Genomic DNA, 17265 nt, shown 5'->3' with positions numbered 1-17265 from the left:
AAATATAAAAACTGGGGGTTGGAAGTAGGGCAAAAAGATCTCTATGGTCACCTGATCAAACTATTCATATTTCAGATGAAGGGATGGGTCTAAAGAGTCTAAGTGGACTAGAACTCTAATCATATTTTTAATTTTTTATTCCATAACTCTTTGATGCAGATATTAAAATACCAATTCCTCCCTCAATGATAATTTTTGATTCCTTATTCCTATTTAAAAAGTAGCATAGAAACTTAGGAAACATATAGCCTTAGAAAACACAAAGCCTAGAAGCACACTTGAAAGTAAAGTGACAGGTTTACAGAGGCCTAATTCACTACAACTTTGTTGAAGTGAATGGTTGCTTTTTAGAGCTGAAGAAAATATACTTCTATTGTTTCTGTCTTCACACTGTCAATCTCCATGTGACTCAATTTTTAAAAATAACTTTCATATCTATCATTTCATTTTATCCTCCCAGCATCCTAGGAAATAGTTAAATAAAGCACTATCATTTTAATTGAACAAATGAGGAAACTGAAGTCAAATAAAGTTAAACAAAGTATTTACTCTTCAAGTAAATGGAAGCCAGTTCTAAACAAATCCTTGAAGCTGCTTTATACAATTATATCCCTGCTTCTTTTCTTTCTCTCTCCTTAATTTTGTATGGTAATGTATCAGAAATATTGTCACATCTAATTTACAAGCTTCCCTGAGGGTTACATGATATGCAAGGATATTTGAATTACAATTCTAGACTGTTGAATTAGAGAAAAAGAATTTGACATGCTTAGTGCATGAGCACTTGATGTCTAGAGATACTCTTTCTATTCAATAGGAGATTGATTTTGTTGTTGTTGTTTTTTTCTTTTATCTTTAATCTATTACAACATGATTCCGATTTTGCTGTCTTTTCTTTTCCTTACTTAAATGTTTTGTGCCAAAACTTCTTAGATTTTGTTTAATTTAGGAAAATGATTTCAATAGATTTGAAGTCCTCTTATTCTCTCTCTAATTTGTTAGTGAGGAAGTGGTTTATATAACAAACAAAATGTCGAATAATAGCTCCTCCAAAATCATATTCTTTGCAGAATCTTCCTCAAATGTCACATTGTGAACAACAAAAGATGATAATGGAATATGTATAGACACTCATCTTTCTGACATTATATGAAAGATGGAATTTTTTCTTTGAGCTGATGACATTTTGTAAACCACAGTTGAATGAATGGTTAGAAATAATAATGCATACTCCTGAGAGGGTGAAATGTAACATGGCCATGTCCCCACAGGAGTATCTTTTCATAATGCTGGGAAAATTGGCTTTCTACATTTTTCTCAAATTTAAATCACTTATTTCTTTCAGATGACCTTGGAGTCATCACCCAAGGTATCTATAGAAACTGAAAAGAAATTAGTAAACATTGTATATACCCTCCCAAAGACAGAGTCTCATGGATGTTAATTTGTGTGAGTGTCCTTAAACCTCAGTGCCTCCCTTTTCACCACACACAGATGTTGAATACTTAAAATATGTAAAACACATGCTATATTCAAAGAACTATCCCTCTTCTCAATTAGCTTTCAGTTTGATGAGACGGATAAAGCATGTAAATTAGCTAAGATAAGAAGTATGAGATTGTATTATAACTGTAAACAGAAGGTATAAATAAATTTGAAGTTACTTACCAGCGATCAATAAATGACAGTTGTTATCATTATTAACAATTAGCAATGAAAACACACTTGGGAGTGTGAATGATTTCCTCTTATAAAGAGTCAATGCATTTTCTTTTACCAATACTTTTACCAGTTCTGAATGGAGGGAAAAGAGAAGAAAATGGAGAAAGGAACTAAAATTTATTTTAAAACTCCTATACAGCATGATCTTAAATAGAGCCCTTATTCTTTATTCTCCCCACAATATACTTCTCACTATTTTACAGATTAGGAAACTGAGGATCAGAGACTATAAAGTGAATTACCCAAGGCTATCCAGAAAGAAAATAGCACATATAAGTTTTAAACCCAAATCCATTTGTTTCCAAGGCTAATAAACTTGCTTCTATGTGACATTTCTTCCTATTCCACCATGGACTGAGCCCAATTCATAGATGAACAAAATAGTCACTAATAATAGATTTCAAGTAGAGAATTTTGTAGGTCAAGATACTGAGATGTGAAAATGTGTGGTGAGACATGAGACATGATACTGAAATGCATATTACAGCTATGACATGGAGAGTCTTAAATCCAGGTAACAGAGTTTACTTGTCAGTAGGTAACACTGAAGACATTGTGGTCACACTGGGGAAGGACAGAGTGTTTGTTAGTGGCATCTGATGGATAGAGGTCAAGTAAAAAATCCAACAATATGTGGGACAGCCCCCACAACAAACAATTAACTGGCCTGAAATGTCAATAGTGCTGAGGTTTGAAACTTTAATGCAGATAATGGGAATGCATTAAGGTATTTTAAGATTTTATGTATGCTTTAAAAAGATTACTCTGACATCGAAATTTAGGGAAACTGGAGTGAGGAAGTGACTGGAAATAAACAAGGCAGTTAATAGATCTACAAAGGAGATAAGAGCAGTGACCATGAGATAAGGCATAGCCAGAGATACTGCAAAGGAGAAATTAAAATTGTGATGATCAACTGATTCCTTTCTCTCTCCCTCAGAAGCCCGACTTAACATGCAAGGTTTGATTCTAAGATTTTAGCCTGAGTGAGCAGACAGATGAGAGGACCATGAATTTAGAGATGGACTCTTAAGTGGAAAAGCAGCACAGCTCTACACTATTCATTATTTTTTTATGAGAAAGGTTAATGAATGTCAGTTTTTGAACATACTTAGTTGGTGATGTCAATGAGAAATCAGTATCTCTGAGATGTCTAGTAGATATTTGGGAGTACAGGTTTGAAATCAGTGTCACTTAGAGCTGTTGATTTGGCAGCCCTCTAGATACAAATAGGGCAAGGAGTGAGAAGGGAAATTCCTGGTTAGAGTCAAGAAAAAATGAGGAAGAAAGCTGAAAGCAGAACTACACCAGGAACCTCTACAATTACTTTGCAGAAAAGTGAAGGTTGGGATATTTAGAGATCATGGACAGTTTTATCCATATGTAGCTAAAAGTAGATGGCCAGGCCATGGGCTGAGATATAAATCACAGGTTGTGTGGGGAAATTTTTTAGATGAAGGGAAGGAAAAAGTTTGGTGAATACCAAAGAAAGTGATGTTTTCTTAGTATGAATACACATTTCTCTCCTGCCCACCCACAGATGGCTAAATATATATTGAGAATGGATAAAGCTAAAAGTTTCTACGATTTACAATTGAGGAAATATAACATCAATTTAAAAAAGAAAACTCCTATAATTCGGGTTGTATATCTATCACTTTGGATCTCCAAATGAAATCAGACTTTGATGTATACAAAGATCATGAAGTGTGCCCAGGTAGTCCACTGTTTCCTAACCCAAGCTAGGAATTGGGACAGGTTCAAAAGCTATATTGAAGTGGATTTTCCTTGGCCTCTCTTAGAGAGTGGTTTGTGTATCTAGGTGGGACCTGAAGAACCTTCCCAAGTGATTCTGATGAAGGTATTCCTCAAAATAAATTTTGAGAAACCCTAGGTTCTAACCCACTCTCCTCATTCCAAAGATCAGGCTAAATTAAATAACTTACCCAGGGCCACAGAGCTGCTAAAAGGAAGTGTGGTGTGAGAACTGGAATTCCCCTAACTTGGACATCAAAGCTACTTCATTAGATAGCCTGAATGTCTTCCGCTGTGGTAAACTGGGGATTTGGTCTGTTCTAATCCATTAGTATGTGTCATCAGGATCTTGCACATTGCCTTCTTGGTCATTAAAGCCAATCTGTAAATAGATGCTCAGCTATGTCTCATAAATGTGTGATGTACCAGGATAAGGATGCAGCAATATCCATGAGATCTCTGGCACCTCAGTCTCATCCTCGAACCCTTTTTGGTATTTTTATAATGTCTCCGTTCTTTCCTGGATAAATGTTTTCTCTTCAGGAACCAAATGCCACATAGAGAAAGGATGACTTAAGTCTAGGTTTTTGCTGCTGTTTGAAAAATCTGGAGATAACTTCTTTTCAAGGTCAAATTGCTCACCTTACTGTCTGTTTCACCCTCTAGGAGAATATGTTGTTATGACCACTCATTTCCACTTGAAGAGAAAGATTGGCTATTTTGTTATTCAAACATATCTGCCATGCATAATGACAGTCATTCTCTCCCAAGTCTCGTTCTGGCTCAACAGAGAGTCTGTACCAGCGAGGACTGTCTTTGGTAAGTGACAATCAGGACATGCAGGCAAGGGTCTGGAGGACAAGTTATATTGGTGATGTTGTAAATTGAATGAAACAATAATCATGGGTTAAAATCTGAAGTTAGCCCAGTAGAAAGAAGGTTCAAAGAATTACCATTTCATTTTCATTATGGTGTGATTTTTAAAAACTCTTTCTTTAAATAGCAAGCTGTTTTTAATGCATGTAAATAGATGCATGTAAATATCAACTAGGCCCACGCTATGTTTAAGACTCTTTACTACCGAATAAAAAGCTTAAGTTTATAATCTAAACTGAGGATTATCATGTGCAGAGATCCCTATGGTATCATTCTTTAATAACAGCCAAGGTCTGAAAAATCAGTTATCTCAGGGAAAAAAGCAAGACTTTGCTGCAAATGCCCAGAAAATAGTTTTTTCTTCTGAACTTAGCAAAGTGCTTCCAGGTTGGAAACCACATCTTTGCTCTCACAAGTAGTCTAGGAACACAGGTATATGAAGATCCAGAATGATCCCAGTTGCAGAGCAAAAAAAGTAGTTCATTTCAAACTCTTTTTTTTTTATTACCATTTGTTAGTATTTACTAGTGTTGAAGACACTTACTAGAACTGAAGATTGAACTCTTGTCAAGATACGTGTTTCTGTATGCATATTCAGTGTGAACATTTTATTCACTGGAAATTGAAAAAAATAGCACATTTTATGTTTTATGTTTATTTTTGTGGAATGAATAATAGCACTATAGTGAAAAGGATTTTTTTTTTTTTTAATGCTAACTCTTCCTCTCTTCTTACCCTAAAAAATCCTACCTTTCCTTTTTGGAAATTATCTAAAGCATTTTGAAATGTTTTATAAGTTAAAAATCTTGCTCTTAACATTTTCAACAATCGGATATCTCAGCCAACTCATGCCCTTTTGGTGAACATAAACTACATATCTGTAAACTCAATTGTGGCAAATATTTCCTTGTTTCAAGTTATATATTTCTAATGTTTTTCGTTCAGTACAATCACAAATACAGTTTCTCAAGGCCTTTGGCCTTTTAACATTTACTTAGTGCACATGTTTCTATTGTTTTTAGTCTCAACTCAGCACATTCTTCTGTGCTACGTTAGATGCCTGAGAGGGTCATATATACTTAAAGAAAAAATACACAAGGGAAAAAGAAAAAAAAAGTTGTACAGAGTAACAGCTTATTATAAGGCATCCAGAATGCAACAAAGCTGAAGTCTCTTATGTCTTCAAACATCATCTTCTTGATGGTCATGCTCTGTCATTTAGAGGCAATGTGTGATTATGTAATTTTGCTGCCAGGTAGATACAAGTTTTAGGTTCAATCTTCACTTTTCTAAGATTCAATTGAGAAGGCAATTAAAGTAAAATAGTACTGTTTAAAAGATTAAGTGAGAAGAATAAAATATGTAAATTGTCAGGTTGAGTTCTTGGAACTCAGTTGATGAGCTCAACACATTTTTGTTCTTTTCCCTGTACTTATAGCAGGAATTGTAAGATATCACACACACACACACACTCTCTCTCTCTCTTCCCTTTATGCTATTCTTACTTTTAATTTATGGATATATTTAGTTTAAGAACACTCATTCCCAAATTACTTCTGACAGTTGCCTACATGAACCAAAATTTGAAAAAAAAAAAAGGAATTCATCGTAGCAGAGATTTATTAACAAGGACTGAAGTTGTCAATAATAATAGCCATTAACTTTGTTCTTGGTATCAGGCTCAATGCTAAACACTTTATTACAGCATTTTATTTAATACTCAGCCCTCTGAGTTAGACTTATTAAAATTAATTTACAAAGAAATAATTTTTTGAAAAACCAACAGAAGTTCAGAATTGTGAGGCAATTTTCCCAAGGTCATTCAGCAATTACAGAGCTGGGATTTGAAACTGGGTTGTTCTGTTCCCCAAATACCAACATTAATTACCTTTGCTCTTTGCTCAAGTTAATATTGATATGTAAATTTAAGGGCTGTTTACCAGCCAATATTTCTTTAAACCATTTGTTGGTTGTATAATACAGATAATGCCCCAGACCTTTCTGTAACACCGCCAAAGTTTAAGTCTATTCCCTACATCTGTGACCATGTTTCCAAAATATGATTTAACAAAAGTCTTTGTGTTTCTTCTTAATCTTATCACTTCCTAACATAGTTACAAAGATCATCTACCTTAAAAATTCATGGGAAACTAGGGACTATTAGATGGTTTAAAGCAGCTTAGAAAAATCAACCACCTACCAGCTGTGTAACACTGCTGATTCTCTAAAAATTAATCAAAAAGGGTAGTTATAGATAAGAGTTTTAGATACATCAGATGACGGTATCTTCCACAGCAATAATTTATCATCTTTAAAATGCTTTTACCTATTAGTGCTAGGAGATGGTGAGGTTGGGACTAGTCACTGGAAGAGGTTAGAAGTTCTTCCATACTATGCAGCCTATTGGGTGAATTAATTAATATATTTTCAAATGGCTTACAAGGTATATTACAATATTCTATTATAATGCACACATATACTAATAATCTAAATAATCTAAAAGCAACTGACTTGAAAACTGCTTTGAATATTGATAACTTTAATCACTGGGGATGGATTCGCAGAATAGGGCCAGATGAGGCAGCATTAACAGAGAAAGGGAAAGCTTATGGACATTTGAATCAGAGAAGCTTGTGCTCAAATTTTTGTTTTGCCATTTCTGTGCCATGTGGCCTCAAGCAAGTGACATGCAACACATTTCAGGAGTTCTTTCAAAAAAGGAGCTGTGTCAGAATTAGGGGGAAAAGATAGTATAAAAGCAGAATATATAACAAAATATTATCCTAAAATAATTCAATTACCTATCAATTATTGATTAACAAGAAGCTATGGGCTTCTTGGTTTATACATTTAGTATATACAGATAGAATATTAAACAGAGCTGAGGACCCAGCAATTTCTTGTGTTATCAGAGACAGTAAAGATCTACGCTTTCTGTTTAAATAGTTGGGGACAATGAGATAGTATAATTTCCTTTCCTGCTCAGGATACCCTATTCAATGTGCCCATTTAAAGGAACTCACAACATTCACAGCTTCTCAATAGCAGAGCAATCTATCCCTCCAAGAGGTCCCCCTCAATCCCACCACACTGTGAAATGCAAACGCATCCATCCCAAACCAAAATGGGATGAACTAAAAAACACAGTGTATCTGTGGTCCTGCTGGTTTCCCTTTGCACAAGTAGGCTGACCTCCAGTGATCAAATTTTATAGTGTGAACCTTACTTCATTTCTTTCTTTACAGGAGTAACAACTGTGCTCACCATGACAACTTTGAGTATCAGTGCCAGAAATTCCCTCCCTAAGGTGGCTTATGCCACTGCTATGGATTGGTTCATTGCAGTGTGCTATGCCTTTGTCTTCTCGGCTCTGATTGAGTTTGCCACAGTCAATTATTTCACCAAGAGAGGTTATGCATGGGATGGCAAAAGCGTGGTTCCAGAAAAGGTAAGTACTTTAATATCCCCTGTGGTATGTATCACCGGTATGTCTTACTAAACCTGTGAGATGGCATGTTTGGACCTCAAGGGATGGATGAAGAATGCAGAGACTAGGTAATGAGGATTCTATGTTTCTTAAATCGTAAGTGACTGTATGCTATGGTAATTTTGGCAGTGCTCAAGAGAGAGGTTGTTTAAGTGGGCCAGTATACAGAGTAGAGTGAAAGAGATAAAGGAGAGATGAAGGTAAACAGTCCTACTCAAAACTGCTTTCCTATGGTCTCTGAGAACAATTTTAATCAACTTGACATTGGGAGCAAATAAAGTTATGCCATTATAATTTGAACTTGAAAATCATTGTCTTTTGGTTGATTTCTGAGCCTAATCACTTTGGTCATAAATATTATTAATCTAATGTCTCAATTGAATTGAGTTTACAAAATGCATTTTCACCAATTTTCAGTTAAGTAAAGGACAAGGAATATATTTCCTTTCCAAATTAGAGGTTTGCTTTAAGGATCATACAAGGAAGTCACAGAAAAATTCTTCATTGTAGAAAATTATTAAGTCAAGCTCATTACTGCTTGCCTAAATTAGAACCTATTTTAGAGTGTATTTTAAAGCACATGTGTGGAGGATATTTCTACTCCTGTGGCTTGAAGGAAAAATATGTCAAAATGTAAGCGAGCCTTGGGATGATGGAAAGAAGGTCAAAGTCAGAGACACAGAGATTGTAAAACATCTAGAAATAATCTAGGAGGAATCACTCTGTAGCAGCTTTTTCCCAAATTCTATTCCTGGGAGTACTAGTCTTATGAAATAGTCTCAAAGAATAAAGTTCTGTGGTTGAATACACTTGAATAATGCTGCATATCACAGAGTCACAGGGTATTTAAGAATCTGAAAGTCTATAGTAAAGAAATTAATTTAATGGTGTTTTCCTCATAGCTCTACAGACATACTATAAAAGAGAATCTTTTGCAGTGGAAACATCTACCATATTTAAACTAATTTATAGTGTGTTACTGACTATAAGATGAGCCATTAATATATGCAAAAGTAAGAAAGAAAATATGCTGCCAAGTAAAAGCTCCTTTAGATATACCCTTCAGGCACGGATGAATCAGCTAACACCCTGATAATCTCCTACACAAGTAAAAAGCAAAAGAAAGTTCTGTGTAGAACGCACTATGGCAGCCAACAGGAACCAAGCTCTCAAAATTCACTTGCCTTGAAACATACTTGCCAAGTATTTAAAAAAAAAAATCTGAATTTGCAAACCAGGACCTTGGCTCAGGTTCCATAGAGAGAAGAGACAAGACAAAGGGATTGCACATACCAGTTGGAGAGAGGAGTAAGAGAGTGAGGACAGAATGATTATCAGATGCTTACTTTAGCCATTGATGGTCTCCATTTGTCCTAGAGTAGAAGGACAGCCCAAAGGGGAGAGAACCATACATGGAGAATGGTTAATCATAGGACCAATTATAAGACATCATATAAAACTACCAATTATAAGACATAGCCCAGAGTCATAGATGTGAACATTTTTTATTATTTATTTATTTATTTATTTATTTATTTATTTATTTATTTATTTTAAAGATTTTATTTATTTATTCATAGACACAGAGAGAGAGAGGCAGAGAGGTAGAGACACAGGCAAGGGGAGAAGCAGGCTCCCTGCGGGGAGCCCGATGTGGGATTCGATCCCGGGTCTCCAGGGTCACACCCCAGGCTGCAGGCAGCGCCAAACCGCTGCACCACCGGGGCTGCCCCAGATGTGAACATTTTTAAATGCATATCTTAGAATCACTGAAATAGTCTGCTAAAGTGCTTCAGAATTGGTGATATCTAAACATGGTTGATATTTAGGTGGAAAGTGATGTGCCAACATTGGGGAAAATTGCTTTTCTATCTTAATATTTTCTTTGTTGCCAGAGGCCAGTGTCTTTCTGATTCTTTCTCATCAGTATCAGTTATTAGTAACTCGTTAGATGAATTTGGTCTGGAAAGCATAGAATTTAGGTTGAGGTATGATTGAACTCACCGTTCAATTTATATTTATCTCTGGAGTATTTACATCTAATGAAGGTGATACAGGTCAGACCCTGTATTCATGTCTCAAAGAAAATACTCTGATCTCTATTAATCTACAGTCCATGTTATTCAGTATAAAAATATAGATGTTAGGTAGAGTTGTATCATATATTATTTATCATTATCATTATCATACACATATATTATTTATCAATAATTCATCTATATCTCTCATCCTAATGAGAAAGATAATATTTTCTGTAAATTATGCCTCTAAAAACCTTCCCCAGGGCTTTACTGGTTTGATTTACTTATTATAGGGAGTGTGAGCACAGTGTGATCCAGGTCTCATGTTGACATTCAGAGAGTATGAATAAAATATGCTTTCTATGACCAGGTGAGTGTTTTCAGGAGAGTTAAATTTTCAATCTCTGACATGGTGTAACTTGAAAAAAAAATTTTTTTGTAAGGCATCACATTAACAAGTGAGCCTTCAGGAGCCTGCTTAAGATGCATTCTCGTATGGTAAATTGCTGAAAGAAATATCAGTTTTTTTAAAGAATATGGAGGAGCTCAACATTCTCAAAGATTAAAGAAGATTATTAAGTATTCTTTCCCAAATAAGCCAACCAGATATTTCTCAATATTTTATTCAACATATTTTGCAAATAAAGGCACTTAACTTGAGAAACTTTAGTACTGGAATATTATCATAATTTGGCACTGGGAGAAATGAAATTTATTAATAATACAAACTCTTCTCCAAGAATTATCCCTGCTGCAGATTATTCATTTCAATTTATCTAACAGGATGTCTGTCACTCAACAAGTTTTGGTTAGATTGGAACCTACTGCCTCTCTTCAGCAACGGAGTACATACCATTTTATCTAAAGGACATGTATGCTTTTTCATGTAGTCTGTAATGTTAGAAGTCTTATTTGTTAAAGGAAAATGGACTAATACAAGTTCAATTTGGCAGTTTAATTGCATTGAAATAAATCCTATCTATTTTTTTTATTCCAGTATAGTTGAGACAAAATGTTACATTCGTTTCAGGTGTACAACATAGTGATTCCACAACTCTATGCATTAATGCTGTGCTCACCACATGTGTCACCATACAGTGCTATTACAATATCATTGACTCTGTTCCACATGCTATGCCTTTTACTCCCATGATGTGCTAATTCCATAACCAGAAGCCTGCCTGTATTTCTCACTCCCCTTCACCCGTTTTGCCCATCCACCTCCATGCCCTCCCCTCTGGCAGCCAGCAATTTGCTGTCTGTATTTATGGATCTGTTTCTGCTTTGTGTTTATTTATTCATTTGTTTTGTTTTTTAGTTCCACATATAAGTGAAATCATATGGTATTAGTCTTTGTGTGACTTAGTAAACCATATCTATTTTTGACCTGTATAATTTTGACATTTGAAAGAATCATTTTTTCTTGCTTTATTTTTTACAAATAATTATGCAAATTTCTGTCAACTTCATAAAACTTAACCAAATCTGTCTTCACTATAAGATAGGAGTACACTTCGAATAAGTGGCCTTACTTTTAAAAATGTAATACCAGAAAGAAAAAATTCTGGGCTTTTTTTTTGTTGTCCTAATGTAATTCTTAAGGATTCAGAGAGGGGGAAAAAGGTAGCAGATAGATCACAGGGCTGGATAATAAAGAAATTAACCTGTTAAAATTCCTGACTAGTGTGCTTTGTGAAAAGCAGCAGATCTGGTAGTAATATTTTATTCTGATTCAATAATAAAAATACAAATTATTCAGAGAGCATTGAGCCTGGTTGGTCAAGTTTAGCTGCTCATAAGTATTTCTGTATACCCTTTTGCAGTAATCAGTAGCAAGGCTCTACTTCTGAGGAATTCCAATTCAAAATATAGCTGTGCCCAAGACATATTTGTTCTTAAAAATTTTAACTAGTGGTGTAGTGTGCACAAAAGAATGAGAACTACCCTCCTAGGCTAGTGCTGTCCAGCAGAAATATGTGAGCAATATGTAATCTAAAATTTTCTAATAACTTTGTTTTAAAGGTACAAACCAGTGAAGCTGATTTTTTCTTTTTTTCTTTCTCAGGTTTTTATTTAATTTCTAGTTAGTAAACATACAGTATGATATTAATTTCAGGTATAGAATTTAGTGATAATAATATGCTTTTAACCAACATATCAAAAATACTATACTTACAATATGTAAACAATAAAAAACACTATTAAGGAGATATATTACTTTTTTCTCTTTTTTTATAGTAGGCCTTCAGAATCCTATACATATTTTATACTTATACACATCTCAGACTAGCCACATTTGAAGTCCTCAGTAGTTGCAAATGACTGGTGGCAATTGTATCAGACCACATAGTTGTAAACAATGATTCACTTCATTTTTTAGAAATTTCCATATGACAGAAACCCCAAGAAATGCTGCAGTTGTGACTCATTGCACAGATAACACTGACAAGCAGCTGACGTTGAACAAAAATTGACTTCAGGATACCCTGAAAAACTCTGCTTTATCAATCCACTTGCAACATGAGGAGAAGGAGCAAATAACAGTTGACTCAGCAACTTATTGCTGCAAAACAAACCACTCCAAAACTTAGTGCCCTAAAGTAACCACCAGGCCTTTGGGTCTGGGAACAACCTGGTGGTACTTCCATGAGTAGGATATGGCTCACTAACATGCTTGCAGAAAACTAGAGGCTCCACCAGGGGGAAGCATCCACAATGGCCTCTCACTCATCTGGGGCCTGATACTGGCTGGTCTCTGGTCTCCCAGTCTCTAGTCCAGGCTTCTTCATGTGGCAGTAACATGTTTCTAGAGGGTAAAGGCTGAGGCTACAAAGCTTCTTGAGGATAGACTCCTAAACTGACATCACATTACCTCTTGATGGGAAATCCTGGAAAATACTGTGCCCTTCTTTTCCAGCTTTATTGAAATATGTGACACATGACATTGTGTGAGTTTGAGATATACAATGTGGTTGATATGATATTTATATGTTGTGAAGAGATTACTACCATAGCATCCATTACCATCTCTATCCTGTCACATAGTTACCATTTCTTTTTTGTGGTGAGAACATTTAAGATTTGGTCTTAGCAAGATTCAAGTCCAGGATACATATTTATTGTTAGCTATAATCACTGTATGGTTAGATGCTCTAACTTGTCAAATTTATAACTGGGCATTTGTGTCTGCATTTTTAATTTGTCTCAATAATACAGCCATACATTATATTTCTTACAATTTAAATAAAGCATAGATTTGGATTTCAAAGTAAAGGTCACTTTACTTAGCAACGTATAAACTTCCTTACCACAGTCTACTGAACGAAATGCTTTTACTCTTTCCTTCTACAGCCAAAGAAAGTGAAAGATCCTCTCATTAAGAAAAACAACACTTATGCTCCAACAGCAACCAGCTACACCCCTAATTTGGCCAGGGGTGACCCTGGCTTAGCCACGATTGCTAAAAGTGCAACCATAGAACCAAAAGAAGTCAAGCCGGAAACAAAACCACCAGAACCCAAGAAAACCTTTAACAGTGTCAGCAAAATTGACCGACTGTCAAGAATAGCTTTCCCGCTGCTATTTGGAATCTTTAACTTGGTCTATTGGGCTACATATTTAAACAGAGAGCCTCAGCTAAAAGCCCCCACCCCACATCAATAGGTCCTTTTATTCACATCCTGTTGTTCAGTCCTCTGCACTGGGAATTGCTTTCTGTTCTCAACGCAGTGATTCCCACCTGCTTTATTGCCTCTGTCTTAAAGAATTTGAAGGTTTCCTTATTTCCATAATTCATAGAAGAACAACAGACCCCTGTCCAGCAGTCCAGAGCAAAGCAGAACATATAGCTGAGAGACAGGATTCTGAGAGGAAGCAAAAGAGAAAAAGCACGACAGAAGGAGACAGAATGAGAGAGGAAAGGTATGTGAGTAGGTCCAGACTGTAGGGAAAAGTAGAAGGAAAATAAAACTTAACTCTATAACTCCAGGTCATTTGTAGATATATATTTCCAAATGTTCTAAAAAAAGATACTGTATATGTCAAAAATATTTTTATGTGGAGGTGTTTCAAAGAATAAATTATAAATGTTTAATGAAAGAAATTTTAAAAATCTATTGTCTTTATTGCACAAACTTCAGTGTGCTTTACATTTTGTTTTGTTTTTTAAACTGATGTATAGCTTTAACACTTTGTTTCCAAAGCTGAAGACCCCCAATTTTTCTCCTTTTAAAAATAGCTAATGCATTACTCTGTTGTTAAAGGCTATTTTAAAATTCATGGAAATGGCATACGCAAACGTGCAGTTCCTTACCGTTAAGCACATTTAGTCCAAAAGAGACAAATGCTTTAAATAGGCTACTTCACCATCATCTGACCTTTTATCACTAGATTCAATGAGGAATCATTTTAACAGAGACATACACTCAATAAAAACTAAAAACTAAAAAAAAATTAAATAAAACAATTAAAAAATACTTTCTTTGCTGCCCTGTCTATATCCAGATAGCACATGGGTCCAATAATCACTTGATTCTCATTATAAAAAGATGTTCTTAGAGGGGCAAACATATTTTGCAAGCTCTAGAATTGTTGAATGTATTATTTTATATAACAGTACATTAAAAGCTTTAGATTGAAATTTATGACTAGTAAACAAATATAGAATATATAAATTATATATGTAAATATACAGCATGAGATTGTACATTTTTTACTTTTTTAAAGTTATGTTCTTAAAATATTGTGTAGGACTCACCGCTCTTAGCTGTTAGAATGTTGTAAAGTGCTATGGAAATACCTTTAGAGCCTGAATTAAAAACAGAACAGCCTGTGGGAATCAGATGGAAATTAAACAGATGGGTATAAAGTCCGCTTATGTAGAGAAAGCTTATAATTTCAAACTATCGCCCGGTGTACAGTAGTAAATCCGTTGCTCTCTGCTCAAGTCATGCCACATTTCCCTATCTGAGGCTCTTGTAAAATAGAAAGAAAATGGAAAAGCATTAGTTGGAGCTAGAATATATTATTGCTATAATTGCTGATACCAACTATCTCAATAAGTGTTGTACCATATGTAGCATTAAATATAAAAACACATGAAAGAATGTACAGGAAATAGCTTTTATTGAGTAACATTATTATATTTCATTTATACTGTAGCAATATATTTGTAGGTATACTATGTAAGGGCTTTAACTACAAGAGGTCCATTAATACTCCCTATAAAAATTCTGGTCTGTTTCATTACTTCCCAGATGTTTTAGAGATGAATATTTATTCAGAAGGTATTTTTGAAGTCTCCTTTTGTCTGACAGAATTTCAGAGATGTTTAAAATTAGCATCCAGAATCCACAGGTCATAGTCTAACCACATTTAGAATACTACAGCATAAACCTATCAGCATAATTGCCAAATAAGTCTGTTGGGATCCGTACCCAAGTTTTGAGCAATGTTTCTTTCAAAAAGCTGCTATCCAATGATGTAGGAAAAAACACAGTTTGTGTTTTCCTAAGCAAACTCTGGTTTTCTTTTTAAATGTGCTTTATTGTTTGATTTGGTCCTGCCTAAATTCAATGAGCTAGGCCAATAAAGACTGAACCAAGGACATTTCATCCTCTGGTATCATGTGTAGATATCATGTATAGAAAATAAAATAAAATATGGCTCTAACTTCTGTGTTGCTGTTTATATCTGTTATTTTTCGGCGTTAACCTAATGTGTTTATAAAGAGCATTTTATCTTCCAGGCTCCTCATGGATAACATTTGGTCTGTATTTTGCTCACTAGATGTGAATATTTCTTATTAGTCTGCTTTTTGCTATGCAATGATTGCATTTCTATCATTTCTTAGTTTGTTAGTATGTGTGATAGTATTCTATTGTATAAATTGATTGCACAGTTTATCAAAGACCAATTATTCTATGTAGCTTTTCTACAGTGCTTTGCTAAACCATGTAATACTAGTTAAGTCTTCCTTGAAAATAAAGATACACTCTTATAGAGGACAGTTCCTGTTTACTCCCAGGAACATTTTTTAAAAGATGACACTGAATGTTTATTGCACCTTAGTGCAGTGAAGTGGCAATAAAACCTAACATGAATCGAGGTTGTTTATGGCAGATGCATGTATTGCTTTACAGAGTTTAGCAAAAGCTCTTAATTTTATGTCATACTGTATTCTATTATAATAATAAAGCTAACATTATTCAATAACCAAATGGAATGCTTGACTCTCTTTTCATATTATCAATAGGACCTACCATTGACCTGTTTTAAACATTTTCACGTAGGAGCACCATAAGGTGCCAAGTGCTAGCAAGGATCTAAAGTACCAAGAATATTTTTGAAGCTGTATCAAAAGTATGACTAAGCTATGATTTTTAAATTAATCACTTTTAAAAAGAGGAATTATTAAACACCCAGTATCTGGTAACTTCAGCTCAAAATTTATAAAACATAAATAGAACAGAATCAAAATGCTGAAATGATAGTAGAGTATCTTGTCAACAGCAAATTTGCTTTCTGATCTACTGTGCAGAGACCTCATTTGTTTTGAGGGAGGAGTCTGAGCATAGTCATTTTAAAAGCTTCTCTGGAGCTATTATATTCCTCAGTGTTTCTATCTGAGGAATATAATCTGTCTCGTCTGTAGAAACTGACCACAAAGTCAGATTAAAGTACAAAATACTTGTAATCATTTGAAAGACAATAAAAAAATGATTTCTATGACAGACATTAAACTGTACCTGGTTTCTACAGACGAGACTATATGAGGCAAAATCTTTCCGTGTCAGATGGTGGCCAGGCAAAAACAAAACAAATTATGTCTCTACAAATAATCTTCAAAAAATTTTTAAAAGATTCAGGATTTAGCAAAATTAATCGTTTTAAAATCCTCCAACCAAATTTCATATTCAATCCAAATAAAATGGTTCATATAAACTAGCTGGATCCACGTTCATTGATTTCTTGGCTCTCACAAAAAACGAATGTAGTGAACGATGGTAATTTTGGCTATCAAAATATATCCATGTCGGGGCTCACCACAGTAATTAGCTTAGGAATCAAAATCAGAATGGAGTTGGCATAATTGCTGACCATCTGTTTGAATTTCATTATACCTGTTTGTTAAGACCTTCTGTTGGAGTTTTTTAAAATATCTCCAACTCTAGTGACCAACAAGAACAAGCATCTGACTCCATTACATTATAGCCACACTTCAGTCAAATAAACTCCAAATGTTAATTTAATTAAACTAAATTCTTATAACATTCACTAAGTCTCTATTGTGTGTTAAGTATTGTGCTCTATGATAGGGATGTAGACATAAATATTTCATGGCTTTTTTTCCTTAAGGAAATTGCAATTATGATAGAGGAGGAAGAGAATCAGGAAAAGATAATA

General features: G+C 34.6%; 1 protein-coding gene across 1 annotated transcript in view; it reads left to right on the top strand.

The window, feature by feature from the left end:
* The window catches only part of GABRA1 (gamma-aminobutyric acid type A receptor subunit alpha1), a 58214-nt gene extending 42135 nt beyond the window's left edge, over positions 1-16079 (top strand). Inside the window, exons 8-10 of the mRNA XM_025434773.3 lie at positions 4144-4296; positions 7599-7801; positions 13213-16079. Of these exons, the coding sequence (XP_025290558.1) occupies positions 4144-4296; positions 7599-7801; positions 13213-13524 (668 nt within the window). The 3' untranslated portion in view covers positions 13525-16079. The remainder of the gene's footprint in view (positions 1-4143; positions 4297-7598; positions 7802-13212) is intronic.
* The last annotated feature ends 1186 nt before the right edge of the window (positions 16080-17265 follow it).

Source organism: Canis lupus, chromosome 4, assembly GCF_003254725.2.
Source record: "Canis lupus dingo isolate Sandy chromosome 4, ASM325472v2, whole genome shotgun sequence".
NCBI classification, from domain to species: domain Eukaryota; kingdom Metazoa; phylum Chordata; class Mammalia; order Carnivora; family Canidae; genus Canis; species Canis lupus.
The sequence above is the reverse complement of the archived record's forward strand: the minus strand, read 5'-3'. Positions and strand labels throughout refer to the sequence as shown.